We start from the raw sequence: 20,620 nt of genomic DNA, 5'->3' as shown, positions 1-20,620 counted from the left end.
GGAACTGAAAGCCGCGGACCCCGTGGACGTATAGAGGCTCCTTCCATTTATCGCGGGTTCTCCACTTGCGCGCACCGGCTTCCCCGCGTCTCTCGAAAATAAACAGGGGTGTCCTTCCGCAATCGGCGATCCAATTAAATCCGATTACATTTTTCACCCCCGCGAGAGGATCCGGAGACCGCGCTGGTCTACCGTTCACGTCCCTTATCGATTCGAAACGATTTCAAGAGAGGCGAAGGAGGTGGAAGAGGAGGAGGAGAAGGAGGTGGTGGTTTACCCTCTGACGTTTTTGATTTCGGCTACGCGCGCGGTCTCCGGCGCGCGCGATATAGGCTACGGGGCAACGCTTCGCCGCTTCGAATTAAGGGGTGCGCCCCGAAAGCACTGCCTAACCCCCGGGATCGCTCGGCGAGAGAGACAGGACACGAGGAGATGAAGAGAGGCGAGAGACAGAAGGGGAAGACCGGAGGGGAAGAATAGACAAGAAGGGACGCGGAATCGAGCGAGTCTGGGGTCCTCATCGGCGTTTATTTTTTACTTCTCGAGTGTACCCATACGCGCGGCGGATGCGCACCCCATGATCCCCGATCTCAGAGATTCAATAAATATGGTCCCGTTGAATAACGCGCGTTGGATACGCCCAGAGTGCCTGGAGAGCCTCGTCGGGTGATGCGAGATTATTGTCGTAGCCCCGAGATCCGCGACGAATCGGGAAGAGCGTGCATGAAACGCAAGGAAGAAAACGAGACTTCAATGTAGTTACAAAATGCAACAAAATTCAATAAAATGCAATAGAATGAGCTCATAGCATATTTACCAAAGATGCGCAGAGAAGCGTGAGAGTACTTCTGCATGTTGCTAGGATCGTCAAGAACATTGTCGGCTTCGAAGAATCGCTAGGAATTAATTGGAGGAAAACTGGAAGGGGTATTAATACCCAACGCGAGTCAGTTGGGTAAAACTTATACATCTTTCTTACAAAGATTATCGTCGTCTGGACGTTAAAAGAAGTTTAATTATGCCATGAGCTCGTAAAACTAGAAACGCAATATCAAGATATAAAAATCACTGTTTCAGGATGAGATTACGGAAAAATGACGACAGATGAAACTTGATAAAAATGGGACGGAGCTGCCAGCAAAAAGTTAATTACCGTTAACTTGAGTACCGCACTCGTAAAGTGATAGATAACAGTTTAATGCGTATCTCCTCGCAATCTCCTAACCGCTATGATCAAAAGTAATGCGTTGCCCGGAAGTTACAAAGGATTAGCCGGCATCAAAGCTGGCTGCATCTCCGTTGACCAGTTCATTTTGCAGTCGTAAATACGGTGTTCGAATATTTAGCCGGCAGCAAAGATCGCGTATGGCAATCTTTTATCGGATCAGTGTTGATCTTCTTAATTATATACGTATTCCGAAATATCGAAACGTCTGATATAAAAACAAATACGTCGAGCTCTTTATATAAAATGAGGAAAAATATAAAAATACATTGTTTTCTCAATTCTCATCGTATATAATAAAAGTTTGAGAAAACAACGAAATTTTCTATAAAATGATGTTGTGTAATAAAAATTTGAAAAGACAATGTTGAATATCTTGTATTTTATTGGATATTATGTTAATGTGCTTTGTGCTCTAATTCCTGTAACGACAGCATTACGATCAGCTCATTCATGAAATCGCATAACAAGGGGAAGCACCGGTATATCTATCAATCATCCCCAAAATCTCACAAACGTTCGCATATATCGCGAGTATGTATATCTTCGATATATAATTCTGCCGGACCCTTTCCTCTCTCTGCGGTTGTAACACACGCAACTACCAAAATCCATGTAACTCAGATTCAAGCTCCTCGAAAACGCATCCCCCTACACGCGCAATCCCACGCTCCACCTCGGAATCAAATCGCAGTTACTGCAGTTTGGATAGTCATTGATATTGAAGTACGCTTAACTTCAATCGGGGCTTATTATGCGATGAGGAATCAATCGATGCGTTTCAGCGTGATGATTTATGAGCGCAAACCAGGATGTACCTTGATCTTTGCTTAGCAAGAAGAATTGCAAAAAACAAAAATGTTTGTCATCTCAGTTAATTTGTAATAACTTGCATCTCATGATAATTTAATCTCAACGTAATTATACGTCGACAAGATATTCACTGTGAAAAAATAAAATGTCACATTTGATACTATTTAGTTCGTTAACTTTTTGTCAATAAATTCTTAGTTATGCAATCATAAAGTATCATAGCTAGACACGTTAAAACAATTCATATTTGATGATGTAACGAAATATAACAAAATTTCCAAATTAGGTATTGTGATATGTCCGAGATTATATTATATATTACATAATACATGCAATTCACTCCATATCCACGCAATTTTCGAGTGCTGTTTTCGCTAATTATCGCAGCGAATCAAATCTGAGCACATCGGTTTGGTCACTATATCATGTGTGAGCTATCAAGTATGTCCCACCAACCTTTGCACTCGTTGGCGTCTCTGGCGGTGGCCCTGGCCCAGGGTCGGTCGAAGTGGAAGGGTCGGCAGCGCTCGCAGTCCCTGCCGGCAGTGTTGTGTCTGCAGTCGCACACGACCTCGCCGTCCTTGCTGGGGATGCAGCGCGCCGCGTGGCCGTTGCACTTGCACCTGCCGCCCACGGCAAAGTCCGAGACCGCGTAGTGATGGGCCATGGTGGCGGTGGCCGGGCCCAATCCGCCGACTCCACCGCCACCACTGCCGATTGCCACCATCACCGCGCCGTTGGCCAGCGTAGTCGTGCTCGAGGACACGGTAACCGGCACGAAACCCATATCCCTGACCACAGCGTCGACGGCGTCGTTCGATTGCATCTCATGGGGCGCGATCACCTGGTGCACCGACGGCAACGCCGTCACCAGTGGATCCTGGCCGAGTAGAATCGCGTTCTTCTGATTCTTCAGGCGCTCCTCGCGCTCCCGCTCGCGCTTCGTGAGTTCCTCGAGGCCGGCGACCTGATGATGATGATGGTGATCCTCGCCTATGAGCGACACCTGATCTGGATTGGGTGGTGGCGGCGGTGGCGGCTGTTGCGGCATGTGCAGACGGTTGAACACCACCCGAATGTCGGTGGCGGTCACCCAGTCCTGGAGCACCGGCGAGTTGTCAAAATCGGCGGCGGATGGTCGACCCTCGAGCGTGCTGAAGGCGATCCTGCCTACTGGGCCGAGGCCGTCTCCGCCTGTGTAACGGTGGCTGTCGGTGCACCGTGCCTCTTGCTCGTTCGCCTTGGTGATGGTCGCGCGATTTGGCCTGCCGTACACGCGGCGACACTGCGACGAGTAGAACTGGAACGGCTGCCAGGTCTTGCCGTAGTCCATGGATTTGTAGATCGCGATGGAGTCCGGCTTGGCGGCGCGCGGGCAGAACTGCAGACTGACGTATGTGAGCTCGTACTTCTTCCCGAGGGAAAGGGTGAGGGTGACATTGTCGGGTGGTGCCGAAAAGCTCTGTGAGCTGACGAGTGGCTCGCTGCGCCAGCAGGTAACGTTGTTCGGGTTGTTGAGATCAGTCAGGTAGCTGGCGGGGAAGCGTCGTCGGGGTGTGCTGTCGTCGCACACGTGGCAGTGACCAATGCCGGTGGTGCCGCCGGGCTCATCGGTGACGTCGCAGTAGCGGGTGGGCCCGCCGGTACCGCACGTGGACGACGCCTCGACGCTCGCGCCGAACGCCGCGTTCACGAAGTCGGGTATGCAACGGCGTGGCCGGTCCTCATCGTAGCATGGATCGCTCGGGTTCTGCTGGCTGGAGAACATCTTCGCGTAGATCTCGCCGCGGGCCTGCTGCGACAGCAGCAATACCAGCTGGCCGGACAAGATCGTCGCGAGGATGATCCAGGAGCGGGAGGATCGGCGCGAACTCCGTTCCGCCGTCATGCTGCACCGCGTGGCGAACGACGCTTCTGATGATCGTTCTCTTGACGAACGCTGGCCGCACTACGCTTGGTCTTTTAGTGCTCTCTAGGGGGATCTAGAATTGCCCACTGATTTCCCGATCTTCCTGATTTACCTTTCCTTCCCGTCGAAAGTTGCACTTGAGACGCGATCGGTCCTAGGCCGTGCTCCGTCTCATGTTGAAGATCGGAGCACGCGCGTTCGATTTCTGTGGTCCGTCTCTCTATGAACTTTCTGTCACTCACTGAGCGGTTCACATGATACACTTGCCGAGAACGTTATAGGATCGCGATACGGGGATGAATCTAATTGTTATATGTACTCACGAAATAAACGCACTTGCTCGCACACTGAAACCAGACGGAACCGCGCAGGGAACTTCGCGTTCCCTGATGAACTTGCACGATCTCCGGAAACTCTCGACGTCTCGTCCGAATCGATCGACGGATCGAGCTGCGTCGTGCAGCGCGGACAAGTGAGGGTGGGAACCGGTGCGATCGGTGCACGAACCCCCAAAACCGACGATAAAACAACCCTATCTCGACAGCGGCTCGCCGCTAACTGAAACACCGTCCTCGCACGATGCGCATCCGAACTGCCGGCGGAGTCCCTCTCGGAGTCGCGGGCCCTCCCTACCCCGTAGCCGTCGATGCGTGGCACCCCCCTTCGATCCGTCTCCGTTCGACCAACGACGCATAGCTCTCGCTCGCTCTCGTCCACGAGAGATCGCGCGGGCCAATCGGACAGCGCGGCCGCGACTCCCTCCACGCGACGGTCCACGGATCGTGGATCCACGGAGGGATGCTGCGCTACCATGGATCGGACTCGATGGACTGGCCCCTCGAGGGTGCTTTCCTCAGGAAAGAGTTGAGAGGAGACATTGTATGATTTTTTCTGTTTTCTCTATTTCAATCGCGTTTTGGTGGTCCCCTAAAACGTTAACCTGTTGGCTCATTTGAGCTTAGGATTTCGTTACTTTAGGATTAGGTTCTAATTGAGCGGCGGGGATGGATCGTAATGATGTTATGAGAGATATTTTTTCGGCTATCTGATAATATGTACCATTTCGCTCACATTTCTAGATTCATTTATTTGTCGTCGTTTTCTTCATAATTCACTCTGTTATAAATTGGACGTAAAATAAGATAAATTATAAAGGAGTAATATTTTATTGTTCATTCATCCTTCTTTCTTCCGTGACGTTAAGTTATCGATGTGTCGACGTCTTTAGTAAGAAAGAATATTACTTGAAATCTCGGTTGCCCGATGATCACTATCTTGCTCGTCAAACATGTTACGGGATATCCTATATGAGTACTGATAATCAAGATTGACGCGATCAGCGTCGATGAAGAGATCGAATGCGGCTCGTCAATGGGACATGCTCATTCAGGGAATCGAACCGCCGCGAGCGGACCGTAAGGAACCTTGGCTTCTCTCACCGGTCCACGAGACGACGGTCTTCGAGGAATTTATCCGCGGATTATTTCAAGTGATCCCTGAGGGCGAGAGGGTGCCTCTTCCGTCGATTTCGTCGGGAGAGGACGAGTCGGCCAGTGCGTGCAGGGCTTATAGAGCGAGTTTTCTGCCGCTTCATTGGTCGGCGGCGTCGAATTGGCGGTCGAAGGAAAAAAAGAAAACAGAGAAAACGGGCACGAGGGGAAGGCACGGGCAGGAAAGAGAGGACAAGAAAGAGTGAAGTGGACGAGAAAGGGAGAGGTGAATGGAGAGAGAAAAAGACGGAAGAAAAGAAAGGAGAGATGGGGGAGGGAGAGAGAAGAAAGAGAGAAAGAGAAAGAGAGAGGCGCGGCATCTGTCACGCGAACTAACTCCTGTTGGACCGCAATGTGGAAAGGCCTCGTTGGCTCGTCCGACTGCTTGACAGCTCGAAATCTGGTATCGGATATGATAAATATAGGTCCCGGGGAATTAAGTCAGCCGCGAACGTCTGCCTGTGGCAAACGCGGACCTGGTTGATCCGTAGTATCCGTTGTGTGGTTTTTTCTTCCCGTGCATCACATTCTCGAAGCCGAATCTTTGGCCCTTCTCATTGGCGGTCATCCTAACGCTGGATAACCATACCTTCACCGCTTTCACGATTGCTGACGTGACTCTTTGTCCTTCCAATCAAGGAGGGGTCCAATTAGAAACTATTCGAACTTGGTTTATTTGCCGAAAATCAAGACGTTTGCACGTAACAACGAGGAACAGTACTAGAATTTGGACACTTGAGATTGTCAACAGTTGTCGTTACCGCAAGTTTGCTTAAAAGGGAGAGAGAGAGAATTCTGATTTGTGGCATAATTATTAAAAAATCTTCAATATTAAAAATTTCATGAAAGAGGAACCTAAGGCTTAGGTTTTCAGTTCAAATACGCCAAGAATGCGTTCTTCGCTTGCAGCGAACGTCAAGCTATCCACCCATCAGAGATGTGCCTATTATCGATCTGCGTGTATACCTAAATACATGCAAGGTTCCCGCAAAAAGGGCGGCAGGCCAAGTGCCGTCCTGCAGTCGCGTCGGCGGGATACATACTCGCGCGAGATGAAAGGCGCGCGTGAACGAAGGGCCACCGTTTAAGGGCGCCCCGCAGTCTGACTGAGGGCACATTCACGGTACGAAAAAGGCCGTCCACCATGGCAGGCAAAATATCCGAATACGCTTCGCACGAAAAGCGGCCGCGCAAGAAACATAATTATGGCGTTCGACGCAGGTGGCGGCTGGAATGCTTTTCATGACGAGCGCTGCCTCAGCTAAAGTCGCCTTAAAACGCGCCCTTCTCTCGCCCGAGCCCTTTCGCACTCAACGCCGTGACTTGAGAAGGCTACTTGGATCTGCAAAGTTCGCGCACGCGAGAGAAGTATCTCTCGCGGCTGAAATAATAATACTTAATAATGATAATACTCGGTGGAAGTCGAGAATCACACTCGCTTCGTTCCGATGTTAATTTTCTCGACGATTTTCTTGAGAGACATGTCGCTATTCGGGAGACAAGACGACCGAAATTTGATTTCAATGCGTTGAAATTTGACGTAATTGAGCCTGTACAGGTTCGTGCAGGATGCGAATGATGTTTTGCACGATAATTCTGTGACTCTGTCGTGAACTGTTCGATCTGAGACGTGTCGATCGGAAACATTAAATTATCCCTAACCGACGTGAAACATATCTTGAGCACGACGTGTTTACGGTCTAGATCCTAGATCGCGATGGTAAAAATCGATAAAAATCTACACATGAGTGCTTCCAAAGGAAGATTGCAAAGAGGCGCGATGTTTGCGCCTTACGAGTCGCGCATTTTCTTTGATGCATAAATGTTGGGAACTGGATTGAAACGAATAAACGAAGGCGCCCACGACAGGATATTAATAATTTTTGAATCGGGAACCCGGTTTCGACTCGCGCTTTACGATCCTCGTGCGCGCTCCTACCATCCGCTGCATTATGAAACTCGTGCGGATACCAGGAAACGCGCGGCATTATTTATGCTTGTTGCTGCGCGATATTTATAGCGACCATAGCATTGCGCGCGCGTGCGAAGATGCGACGCGATATAAAATTACATATAGATTATAATCTCTGCACAAGTCGATCTCGTGTCGCGTCGTCGCACAAATCACGGGCGGCGCAAACGCGCCGTAAACCTCGCGGGTTTCAGCTTTTCAAACCGCATCAAACCCCATGGCACCGGTATTTTTCGCTGTAATCACCTACGCCATCCGTCCGAACTATATATGTATATGTAATCGCAGAGATACACACTGCGTTGATCCCTAACTAATATATCGATTGCGCGATACCGTGACCTCGCAAATACAGTGAGTGCAATTTTAGGGATCGCAACGCGATCATTTATTCATTTGGCCACCGACGGAAAACGAATAAACGGATTTTTGCGAAGGCGGAGATTATCGTCATAGTCATCAACTATTCAATACGCGGATTAAGAGCTCAAGGCATAACGTTTTTACGTTAAAATGCTTTGGAGTATATTGTATATGTTCTGCTCAAATATTTTATTATTCGATTAACTTGCGCAGTTATATAAATATTACATTATTTCAATTAAAAGCATCAGGTTGCTTCTCTCTGATAAAGTGGACTGAAGTGAAATGATACGAAACGTGGAAATAAAAGCGACAAGAATCCAACACGGAAGTCAGATCCAATTGTAATGATCAACAGCCTCAAATTTTCGATTATACTATTTATTTATTTCTCAATCTCTAGAGCGAATTGATGAATCCAGATATGTATAACATATTAAATTAAACGAGTTTGTGTCCTTCATACTGCGGGTTTATCTTCCTTATGCATCCTCTCTTCGTTACGTTACTGTCATCCCATCTCGATCAGACGGTATTACGTATCTTCCATCGAACCTCGAAGCCGGACGTCAAGAGTGGCGAGCGAACAAACGAAGAGAGAGAGAGAAGTCCACGAACGCGTCGACCGATGGACGATGAACGGCATCTATTAATCGAATTAATGTAATCTGGACGAGCAGCTAAACGAGCACGAAACGGCCGTGATGACGTTCACGACTGCGGGCTTTTCTCGGCTTAGGCCCCTCTCTCTCTCTGTCTGTCTGTCTGTCTGTCTGTCTCTCTCTCTCTCTCTCTCTCTCTTTCTCTCTCTTGCTCGCCCTCGGATTAAAACTTGAAAACGCCACCGCCGCCGCTGACCGATCGCAATATCCTCTCGCCATGCTTGCGAGACCAAGATACCCTTTCTCTGAGCTCCTTCCGTTCCTGCGGCTCGGCTTTTCACGCCACTTCCGCCGCGCGGAAGTCGTGGATCCCCACGGTTGGCTGTAAGCAACATTAGACCGATAGGCATGCGCTTTTATTATTAAATGATACGAAGCGATTTCTCTTACTCTTCTTGCGCGTATTTTTTAAAATTTATTTAATTTAAAATCAGAAAAATTTATGCAAGCCGAGTTTCCTTTAAGAAATAAAATTTGAGGAATATGGATACATGAGAAATAAAAGAAATACTTGTTGCGTATCTTATTAGCAGTCTTTAAATAAAGAGTGAATTTTTCTCCATTTTATTTCTCTACTATATTTCTTCGTTGTATCTCTATCATCTGTTACCGTCTTCCATCGCACAAACTCTTCGGAGATATCCCAAGAGCTTGCGTTTTACTCGCGCGAGATGCAGACACAATGGCGATTCGTAAATTCCTTGGGCGAGTTCCCACGGAAATTCCGGAGGACCGCGAGAGCGCAGCAGAAGGCGAACGATTCATCTTCCTCGGTTGATTAACGCACGCGTACGCGATTGCTCCTTTTTCTCATCGGAGTAGCTCCGATCGGCAGCTTTCCTGAAACCGCCTGTAGCCGGGCTCGTCTTGCGTAATCCTCCTCCTCGGGAACGGGCGCGAGTTCGTGCTGGCATCCACGATTCTAGGATTAACCCCACGTGAAGCCGAAAAATTTATGGCGCTCGAACGGGCTACATGCGAATATTCAGCTCGAACCGGTATGCCCCGTCGAATATCCCCCTTTTTTAGGTCAAACTAATTTATGCCTGCAACTAATAAAATGCCGAGCACGCACTGCAGTTGGCTCGAAGTGCAATTTGTGCCAGTTGAAACGTCAGTATGAAACGTCAAAATATATCGATATTGCTAATATATAATATATTTATCAATTTTTATATTGAGTACTATGATAAAATATATAAGAAATATATTCATAAAAGGTACAGAGTATATAAATTGTATATAAATTGTCACTTTGCGTCTTGAGGTGGAAGGGACGAAAGAAGTCCGGTGGGTTTGATCAAATAATTTATTAAATGTTCGCCGTTTTATAGTAATTTACAATGTTACAAGACAACGACGTGCGCCCATCACGTCGTTCTCGGTTTCTGCGCTTGGTCGCGAGATATATTTACGTCGGTGTCTGTGAAAAACACATTGCGGCTCTAAAACACGGATTCGCGGCGGAACGAGCGGATGTGGACACGCGATAAGAACAGAACAGCTCGATTGAGTAAGCGGCAGGGGACACGTGTAGAGTAATCACGATAAATTTTCCTTTTTACCAAAGAAAAACTAAATAAGGAATAGAGTGGAAGCGAGTTACGTTGCCTCCCTCCTTCGTGCGAATCGCGCTCGTTCGCTCCGCGATCCGCTCGTTCGCGCCGCGATCCGCTCGTGTCACTTAATTCCCTTTTTTTTCATTCTACGAAGCTTACAAATTACGTCTAAAAGTAGTATAGTATTTGTACGAAATATACCGTTGAAAGTAACGCGTGACACCTCGAGGAAGCACTCGACTGCCGTGTTTTTTCATGTTTCCGCTGCTTCGTATAGAGAGGATCGTGGTCGCATTGACGACTTGAACAACAGTGGAAATCGCCGAAATTTCCGAAGTGGCACCGCCACGTTTTCTCGTGCGCGATAGACGAGTTACGCTAATGAATTTAGTCTCGTCGGATTGGAGAGCGGAGATGTGCGAGGCACCAAGCTATTCGAATATGAACGCAATGCTTAATGCTTGCCTGTCCATTCAAAAAGGGCATCTGCTGATATTCGAATAAAACATTCGAAATTTGTGATGTTGTAATTCTTTTGCAATTTAATTCATACGTAATTTAAATTTTTTTACCTTCGATCTGTTATGAAAATGCCCAACAAACGAGAATGATTATTTCTACAAGTTGAAAATTTAAAGAATCTTAGAAACGCGATAGTCCTAATTTAAAATTGCCTTATCATGCTGGAAACAAGTACTTACACGTACAAAAATTATTTAAGATATAAGGTCTTTCATTCAGATGCGAGATAAGGAATAGAAACGACTCAATTTAGATGAAGGAAACGCACTTCATACCGTCGCGATCTCCGCTCGGGAAACGTGTTAATTATCGTCTACGAGTGTCGCTTCGCAATGATTACAGATACAAACAGCTTAGGAACGACTCGACGGATCGCGAGGTGATTCATACACTAATCGATGTACACGCATTTCGAGGATAGGAAAGGAAAGAAAAGAATAAAGAAACACTGACGGGTAAAATCATTGCAATGAGTTTCCTAGGAATGCTCTCTGGCACTTGTATTATCTTCTTGTTCCCTGTCCTCCACAGAAGTATCACGTATTGCTCTGTATCGTACTCTGTACCGTGTAACTTGTATGCGCGTGTGTCAGAGTGTATACGTGTATTTGTTGTATCGATGGATTTCGCGTATGTGTATGCACGTTATTTATAATTATCCATTTTTTCTCTCAATAATATACATATATATTTTTTATTCTAATTATTTAAATATATATATATAGATTTATATATATATATATATATATATATTTATATATACTTTGTCATATGTATATATTTATATACCTTTTCTTATCTCGTCTTCCGTACAAATAATATTATTTTCTTTCTTTTTATTGTATTTTGTATGCTCGTGTATGACGTTGCCATTCATTTTGCCGTTCGCACTTGTTTCAAACAAGCGGTTTCTAATCGATACTAATTTCAAGCGAGAAGATATCTCACACCTCAGAGTCTCTCCCATTATCGATAAAAGGAAGAGAGTTTTTGATACGATCAACGGACTCGCCCTTCACTCAATCCCAAAAAGCGCGAGTGCGAAAACGGACTCCCGACTTGCACCGTTTGTTACCTACCTGACAATATACTTATTATGCAAGCTTTATTTCTGCGAGCGCTATCCAACAAAAGTATGATTTATAAATGCAAAGGGCGGAACCAAAATACAATGACATCAGATAAAAGAAAAACGATCCAATTAATTGTTACAAAACAATACATACATGCAGAGAATTCTATTTTTGCTGCAATTTTTCGAGCAAAAGGATGACATTATCTTCCAAAGTCACAAAAATAAATGGGTTAAAAATACTTTTTTTTTACTTTCTCGGTAAGAGCCGCGCGTATAAATAGGAGTAGATCTTCTATCTTCTATCTAGAACACAATCTTCCTGTTACTTACAATGTAATGACGATATCATTTATACGCGCCTATCTATTTATATAGATATACTTGGGCCTCTTCGAAAACTGATGTTTCTCCAAAGGTCTTCGCGATTTTCCGAGTTCGTATAACTAAACATTCAATCACTACACTTGTTATCCCTGTTTTCATATTTGCGAATCACGCGTATCCACCAATATATCGGTACAATCGGAGCAGATACTTTAGTAAGACACTTGGTAAATTAGACTTGTTTATTTCTGTCAACAGTTTTTTTTCGGCTCAGGATGCACTGCGATGATTTAAAATTACAAATGTCGGATCTCTAGGCATGCCTCGCTTCCTCGGAGACGCGAACCGCTTTTGCGAGCATTGTGCATCTTTCCGCACGATACATTCAACATGACGGTTGATCCGCAAAGATGCAATGTAAGTACAATTATTTGAAAAAATACAATTAGTACAATTATTTAAAAGATGAATGTAAATAACGATACATCCTATCATAATAAAAAATTCATCTGTTTTGTCAATTGTCTAGCATTGGAAATTTGACATCTCTCGGCGCCGTTTCTTTTAAATAAAAAAAAATAAAAACTGCATGTAGACAATATATTTAAGGAAAGATATTCAGACATAACTCCTTTACTTTAATTTGCTCACTTGGCTTGCTACTTGATCGATGGCTGTATGTGAATTATTATGCTTATTTAACACGTTCTCTGCCAAACCGTTTTTGAGTAGTTGTCATTTTCAGACCATGTGTACCATACATTTATCAAATATATTTATAAAATTAACATATTTATCAAATTCTATGTACCGGTACAACGTATACCGTTTTTAGTATTAGAATTTGAAAAGTATATAAAAATTGTTTATTTTTCCGCTTTTTGTGAGCTGAAAATTTACTTTTAGTGGAGTAAATAGTGAAACTTGATGCAACTTAACAGATACATCATAGTGCATGTAATAGTGACATCAACAATTATTTTCTTGCACTTTATTTACCAATAATAAAAATATCACTTGGCCTGAAAATGAGTTTCAGTACATACCGAAAATGATGCACGTGGCAGGGAACATGTTAAGAATACGATTTTTTAAAATTCTATTAGATGAAGCGTGGAACATTAATTCATTTATTTTTTGCAACAGTTTATATTAAACTAATATATACGTTACGAGCGTCTGAGTACAAGCTTGGCTTGTGTTCGGCTTTACGTTGTTTCAAGCCAAGTAGTTAAATTACGCAACGACATCAAAATATAATGCGATTTATATTTAGTCTTTTTGCAAGTACATTGAAACTTTATTTGGTATCTCAAAGTATTACGAAATACTTTATAGGAAAAAAAGATACAAATTAGAAATCTACAATTAGAAACATCGATATAAGAGACGGTACAGGTAAATAATTAATACGGTTCCGTAGCGATACAAAGAAAAATCGTAATGCCATGTATAAAATGAGCTCCTTTGTGTAAAAAACGTGAACAAAACGGGATAAACGCTATTGTTCAACAGTTATTTTAAATTTATCCACAAATATATATAAAAATGATGTATCAATGATCCCAGAATTCACGTTCTCCCAAACAAAAGTCGTCGACAATTTCGCAATAAACTGCGATGTATCAAACACGTATGTGTGTCTGTCTAATGCAAAACGAAACATGCAGCGTGTAGGAGGTCGTACAAGTCTCGCAGCTACGAGAACGAGGCACTACCTACGAGTACAATCGCGCGTCGTATCTCGGCTGTCTCGTCTCGGCAAACGAACCAGAAGGGATCGTGCATCCGCACGGCAAATCGCGTAACGCCACGCGATGGGAGTTGATCGGGTTGATCGTTCGGAAACGGCGATGGCGTTCTCTCGAGATCGGGCACAACGATCGCGACTGATCCTACGCTACGAAGTATAACGGCGTGACCTAATTCCGTTCTCTTCTTTTACAATAATCGCTAGAAGCGTCGCGGATCGATACAGCGCTGTCAAATAAGCTCGCGTACAGGCAATCAGTGAGCCTGCCGGACTTTCGCAGTATTCTCGTTTATTTTCCTACATGATACATGATCCCATTAACGTTTTATTAAATTCAATAACGAATTAACGAATACAAAATGATTCAAGCCGCTGTGTCAAACCGCTTGCGTTTGTCGACGCTCGCTCGTTCGCTCGTCCGTTTTGATAAGCGACATCTCAGGTGTCTCGCGAGCGAGCGATTTCACGACGACGCACCCGATCTCGACGAGCGTGCGCGGCCGACACTTGTTGCATTTTGATTAAATGCGAATGCAGCGGAGGTGTGGCGGAGGAGAGGGAGGGGTGGGGAGGGAAGGCGGAGAAGAATCATAGGATGAAGGAGACAGGGAGCGGAACAGGGCAGCCGGGAGGTGGAGGCCACGAGTCTCGCATGCCCATACCGTGCTCTTATGAACGACCGTGATCGCTGCCGCTGTTCTGTTCGCTCTCGCGATGGAGAAAGATCCGCCAGCTACGCAAAATGAACAGAGGATATGCATTGTGTGCAATGTTCCCATGTTAACCGTCGTTAGATAGGTAAGTTCCTGAAAAATCTCACGCGCCCGTACCGCGCGGCCCGCTGAGGAAAGCCGCGCTTTCTTCTGCCAACGTCTTCCCTTTCCGCATTTTAATTCTCTTAGGTATTATTATTACGATATTACGCGAATACACAGTATTTACAAGAGCGCGCGGTCCGTCCGTTTCACATCTTGATTCTCGACGATCTGCAATAAGCACGCCTCGTCGCGTACGAATTTCTTTCTCTTCTTCGTTCAATATCCCTCCGGCGAGCGATTCGTCTGCGTGTTACCGTTCTCCCGTTGTCGGTTTGTCTCTCTATATCGTTTCCGCTCTGCTTTTGACTATAAAAAAGACTGTGTCTGCTGCGCCATCGTACACCTTTCCTATACTTCCCCTTCGCGCGTTAAAAAAGGAATATAAAACTATCTATAAAAAGATTACGCAAGAATCCGGTGGATTACTGATGAGTATCCTAATTCGCGCCCCTCGCGGAGCCTCGGCGTTTTTTCTTTTTCTTTGGATTTTTCATGGTGCACACGCATCGACGCAACGCCTGACTCTCCTTCCTTCTGTTTCCTTTCTTATTTAGTTCCGGTGAACACGGAGGAAAAAGTGCGTGATGATTCGGCGGTGTTTCTTCGGTATGTTCTCGATTTCGAACGGCGTCCGTTGAAATACACACGTACGGTATTTTATGTAAAACTAAGTCGACCTGCTTATCAAATACATGTCAAGCGCATATTTTCAAGTGTTACCCGGATACATTATGAGATACGTCAAACGTGAGAGACATCGAATCGCAACGCAAAGAAAATTTTTGCACGTCTGAACAATGTTTTGGTATCGCAATTTAACCCATTAACCGGGGAGTTCATTTACCGAAAGCGCGCAGCGTTATTCTTTTTCGATATGAAAAAGCAAATGCAAGTGAAAAAACATTTGAAGATATCAAGCCATCGTGGCGACCAATAAAAACCTTGATGAACAAATTCATCAAGTCTTACGCGCGCTGCCCTCAAATATCCATGACGAGTTAACTCGTCATGCGCGCTGGAGAAGCATTTTCTAACGACGAGTTAACTCGTCACCCACGGTTAATGAGTTAAACTTGCCGCAAACGCGATTTGTTTCCATCGTTTTACATCTCTCATTTTCTTGATCGTATTCCTGACTTAATCGCCCGTCAGTGACAAGTGCTCGTCATTGTTTCCTATTTCATTTCTTTTCCTTCGCACGTACACACAAACAGTCGCAAATACGCGCGCTCTTCTACTTGTCTCTAGTCTCTCGCAAAATAACTTAATACCTATATCCAATATATTAGATATTAAATAATAATCATATCATGAATATATTAATTTTAAATAATCATTAATTTCCAACAAAGCGCCCGCCACACTCAACAAATGTAAATAATCAAAATCAACATAATTCGAGAGGAAATTCCCATTAGAAATTAATTACTTATCAATAATCCTGCGATTAATTTTGGTATGCGATAATATTAATGCGCGTGAAAAAAAGATGAAGCTTCTCGTAGTTCGCAAATATGTTCTGCTTATTTTTGGCATCCTACCGCGCGCACGGATTACTTGCTAATATGCGTGAATCCTTTACGAACCGAAAATATATCATATATATACCTAATCAAAAATATACCTAAATTATATATAGCGATAATATACAACTACAGTTCTCTCTCATTACGGATCTCGGAGATCGAATCAAAATGAAAAGGATAATCATAAAAAAGGAGGAAGTCGAAATTACATGTAGAAGCAACTCGCGGTGACTCGTGTAACAGGTCCGAGACATAACATCGCGCAGACATCGCGATAACGATAAAATGTCCGTGTCTCCTTTAGAAGGAGGCATTATTATTTTATTAGAAAAAAAATTAAAAGGAGCGAACAAAGGTCTTTTTACAAAGCGATAGACGAGTGGCGTGCTGGGTAGAAACGGCTCGGTCCCCGATTATTCTCATCGCAACGCTTTGATTTTTGAGTATCTAGCGTAAATCAACAATTGAAACCGGTATCAAAAATACCCCTCATACCGGTATCCCTTAATTTCAGCAAGGTGCTCCAATCTGCAGCGACACTCGTTACATTGACAGATCTGCAAAGGTAATTGGAAAAGAAAAGTCTTTTGCTTCGCCAACGAACGCGATCGAATTTCTCAAACAGGATCAAGCCGCTTCCAATCTCCGGAACATTTCGTTTTTCGGCACTGATCGTAAAATGCATTTTACCGTACAATAATCACGCTTATGAAAAGATGACGCATGTGCGCGGTTCGGGAATTTCGGAAGGAGTCGCAGTCCGTTCTCCTCCCTTCCCGAGAGAGATGCAAACACACCATGGGATAAATGGAAGTGTAATAGTGTCGCACGAGCATTGACAATTTCGCTCCTCGTACCAGGCGCTCACGCCCGATTGGAGTCCAGTGGAACACTTTATATGCGTCACGCTGTTCGCTCATTTCCGCTAAAATAATCGCAATTTCGTCCCTGCTTTTGATTCCATGTCGTTGAAACTGTACGTAGGTTCCCTTCAAGTTAAGGCGCCGTATTACGTCGTCGCGCATTTGTACCACCCGTGTGAAAAATACGCATTTAAGTGTGTTGTGTAAAACGCTATTTCGCAAAAAATATCGTTCTCTCTATAAAATTGTCAAATTCCACTAATTCGCCTAAAAACACCTTATTACACATTAGTAATCGTGGACACGTTGAGCGTCCGTTCGTAGAGACGGACGAGAAGACGCGAGACCGAGGATCGAGGATACGCGAGCGTGGCGCGAGAGGAACACATGGATAATAATGCCACTCTTGGAAAAATATCCGGGGAACATGCAATTGATCTATACACTCCGGTGCTTTGGGGTGCTCGGCGCGCTACCGCACGCTCGGTCCGCCGCTACGATATCCGATTCAGCATCTATCACCAGAATTAATGAGCGATTTATCATGATTTCCGTGGACGAGCAGGACGAGCAAGATAGAAAGACGGATTAATGTAAGCGGCAATAAGGGGGGGTAGCCTTATACAATGCATGCGATATATACGAGATGCCGTTTCTTCATCTGCAAGTCTTTTTCGTGTGACGCCATGTTCTAACAATCCTGTTACACTTCCAGGTAAAAGGAGATCCGATTGTCGTTGAAACACAGTCGCGTGTGCGTTCACTTTTGTCACTCTTCCGCGATCGTTTTTAAAACGGGACCGAATATGTTTCTCTAGGTAGAAGCTAGTCATCTAGCAAATAGACGGGCAGTGAGTAGTGCGAAAAATGAAGACTGCACGCAGAATCGGTGATTCATTTGGAAAAAACGATCGGATCTCGTTACCCCCCTACCGAAATCAGGACAAATCGATCAACAACGACGCACGATTACGCTTGAAAGGGGACCTGCGGCCAGTTTCAATGTGTTGTTCAGTGTGACTTAAGCTTCCGCGGTTTGCATCTTACAGGAATTCGAGTCATCCGGGATTCTTCACGAGTTTCTTCCCGCGATAGTCGTAAACACGTCGACAGAAGAGCACCGTTTCTGATGATACTGGTATAGGAGGCTGCTGATTCTCTCTTGGATACACTTGGTCCCCTGGCGGAACTATCAAGCCAGGATTTTCTAAGCCTTCTTCGATCCTCCGCAAGTTTTTACGGTACCTATCACAAGAAAACGACATGCGACAATGTAGAGATAAGCTGTGCCGTTGCTTATGAAAAGAAACATCTCGAGCCAACAATAAAAGTTCTTATACGACAAGCTTTGGCAATTGACTGCTAGCAGAAATTTTAGAGATATGTATAAAAAAATCTAAAAAACTGTAACGAACAAATTGCAAACATAATCTAATACCATTCGACTTGATTACACAAGTGAATCGTCAAAAATGTCAGATTTTCCAGAAAAAGGGAAACCATATTTAATATGCTAGTAAACTTCATAGCCAGGATAATTTTATGCTTACCGACAGTACTCGTTAAACGTTAGGATATAACATTTATCCTCTATGCAAGCAACGCTGTTTGCATCCCGGTGGCGCGAAGCAAATACCTCATCCTCGCTGTCGTGCGGCGTCCGACCCTGTTCCGTATGTTCAGGTCGGTAGTACCACAGTAACGAGAACATCATCTCACCTAAAGACAATGGAACGGCGTATTAACATTGATCGTATCTGGATCCGGATGGAAGTGATTGCTTCCGCAATTCAAAAGATCTCTACCGTCGTCAGGATTCTCCCAGAGCGCGGCGATCTTAGCTACATATGGTAGATCGCCCTTCCGCGTACTGCTCTTCAGTAACACGCAGTCCCGTGGTCTCAACACATCGCCATCCTCGTGACTCATGCTCGCGTAACATCGCCGTATGGCTGTTGCCTCATTCTAGAATAATGAGTTACAGAATCGATTAGATTTCACTATTTTCTGGATAGAATGCACCGATGAAACTCGATCTTTCTTTAATTATTTTGTCACTCATGATGATGGTGTGACGGAAAATCGGTTTTCCCATTTTATCAGAGTTTATAAATAAAAATTCGACCGTTAACTGATATTAAAATCTGAGTCTTAAATAACCAGGCCAGAAATTTAAGAATACGAGTTCTTGTTCTTACCGTTAAATAAACTTTGGCTTCAAAGGGCTCCCCCTCCCAGCTCCATCCGTTGTTCCACTTGGGCTTCAGGAACGTTTTTCTCGTTAACGTCAGGCTCTCGTTTCCGACTGAGGAACTCTCCGGCTTGCAGCCCGGCTTCTTGGCGTTCGTCGCCTTTTTCGTGCTCTTCCGTTTCTTTTTAATTACAGCCGATTTCTTCGGTTCTTCACTGACGTCGACTGCTTTGGTCTTAGGCGCGGTGTCGCGTTTCTTCGAACCATCCCTCGCCTTTGTCTCCTGTACTCGGGATTTCACATCCTGTATCTTGACATCCGCGGTTTTAGCCTTACCTTTACCCTTAGCTTTGCCATCCTGTGAAACTTTGGATTTCGGCTTCGCATCCGCTTTACCTTTGGTCTGACCGCTCTTCGAAATTATCTTCGACATCTTTTCGACGACTTGCTCCTTGATCTGATCAATCTTCTTCGCGCTCTTCTTCGCCGTCGGCAACAATTCTTCTTTTACGCTCTTCTTCTTCTCTACGCGCTCGCAATTCTTGCTCTTGCGGTCCTTCCTCTGTGTCATTTGCAGACTCTGTTGTATCACATCATCAATGGTCTCCATTATCGAAGTGTCGCTGGCAGTTCGCTTCAGACAATTCCCGAGACCATTACCCGCGTTCTGTTTGCCGGTTTTCGCCTTCTTCGTCGCGCTTTCGCTCGCGTTCAGTGCTTCCGCTTTGCGTTTTTGACCTCGAGCGTCCTTCTTCGCCTGCTTCTTTTTCGGCGCGCTCATCTCGGTTCTGATACTGTCGCTAGTCTTGTTCGGCAGCGGCTCGATCGGTGCGATCATGTTGACCGTCACTTGCTCGTTGCTCGGGTCTTGGGACGAGCCGACCGACAGTGCCCTTTTGCTGAGTTTCCTCTTCTTTCTGCTGTCCGATAAGCTGTCTAACGATAGCTTCCTCTTCGTCACCTTTTGGCACTTGGGCTGCTCCTCCGTTTCGGTCTCCAACACGGCCTCGGTCGTGATCGCCATCTCCGCGATCTTCTCCTCTTTGTCGTCGACAGTCTCCTGCACAGTTGGCTCATAATCGGGTTTTTTCCAGTTCTCATCACTGTCGATCACCACCACGTCTAGCTCTTCCTTCACATCGGGATCGCCGTCGAGCTTGTCGTCCAACACAATGCCGGAATCCTTGTCCATCTCCATTATCGCTATTTGGCCTTCCTTCATGCACTGCTCGCACTTCATGATGTCGCACTTGTAGTCCGACTCACACTTGACAACGTTGCAGTTGGCGACGCATGGCATCCCGTCGGCGATCTCCATGCTGCAGGACTCACATTTGACATTGTTGTTTTCTAGCTTGAAGTTGTGGTACTTGCTGCCGGGACAGCTCGCCGCCACTGACAGCTTCTCGGTGGGCGATAGGGTCTCCATTTTGACCTCGCAGGTAGACGTGCATGCATTCTGACAACTGCACTTCCTCAATGTATCTTCCGTACAGTTTTGTTCGTCCTGCAAGCGATGAAATAAAAAGGAAATTTATCAGATGATTCTGTTATC

The 20,620-nt window shown here is 45.2% G+C and overlaps 2 protein-coding genes across 4 annotated transcripts in view; both read right to left on the bottom strand.

Moving 5' to 3' along the window:
• Positions 1-4,548, bottom strand: part of LOC105283108 (netrin-1) — a 162,016-nt gene extending 157,468 nt beyond the window's left edge. Inside the window, exon 1 of the mRNA XM_026972305.1 lies at positions 2,495-4,548. Coding sequence (XP_026828106.1) covers positions 2,495-3,926 — 1,432 coding nt within the window. The 5' untranslated portion in view covers positions 3,927-4,548. The remainder of the gene's footprint in view (positions 1-2,494) is intronic.
• A 7,594-nt stretch (positions 4,549-12,142) lies between these two features.
• The window catches only part of LOC105281587, a 103,771-nt gene continuing 95,293 nt past the window's right edge, over positions 12,143-20,620 (bottom strand). For all 3 annotated transcript variants that reach the window (XM_011342895.3, XM_011342897.2, XM_011342896.2), the window contains exons 9-12: positions 19,073-20,572; positions 18,680-18,839; positions 18,425-18,593; positions 12,143-18,119 (exon numbers count right to left, since the gene is read on the bottom strand). In XM_011342895.3, the coding sequence (XP_011341197.1) occupies positions 17,933-18,119; positions 18,425-18,593; positions 18,680-18,839; positions 19,073-20,572 (2,016 nt within the window). In that variant the 3' untranslated portion in view covers positions 12,143-17,932. The remainder of the gene's footprint in view (positions 18,120-18,424; positions 18,594-18,679; positions 18,840-19,072; positions 20,573-20,620) is intronic.

The sequence above is a fragment of the Ooceraea biroi genome, chromosome 9 (genome assembly GCF_003672135.1).
Source record: "Ooceraea biroi isolate clonal line C1 chromosome 9, Obir_v5.4, whole genome shotgun sequence".
In the NCBI taxonomy this organism is placed as follows: Eukaryota; Metazoa; Arthropoda; class Insecta; order Hymenoptera; family Formicidae; genus Ooceraea; species Ooceraea biroi.
This window is presented reverse-complemented; position numbering and strand designations above follow the sequence as displayed.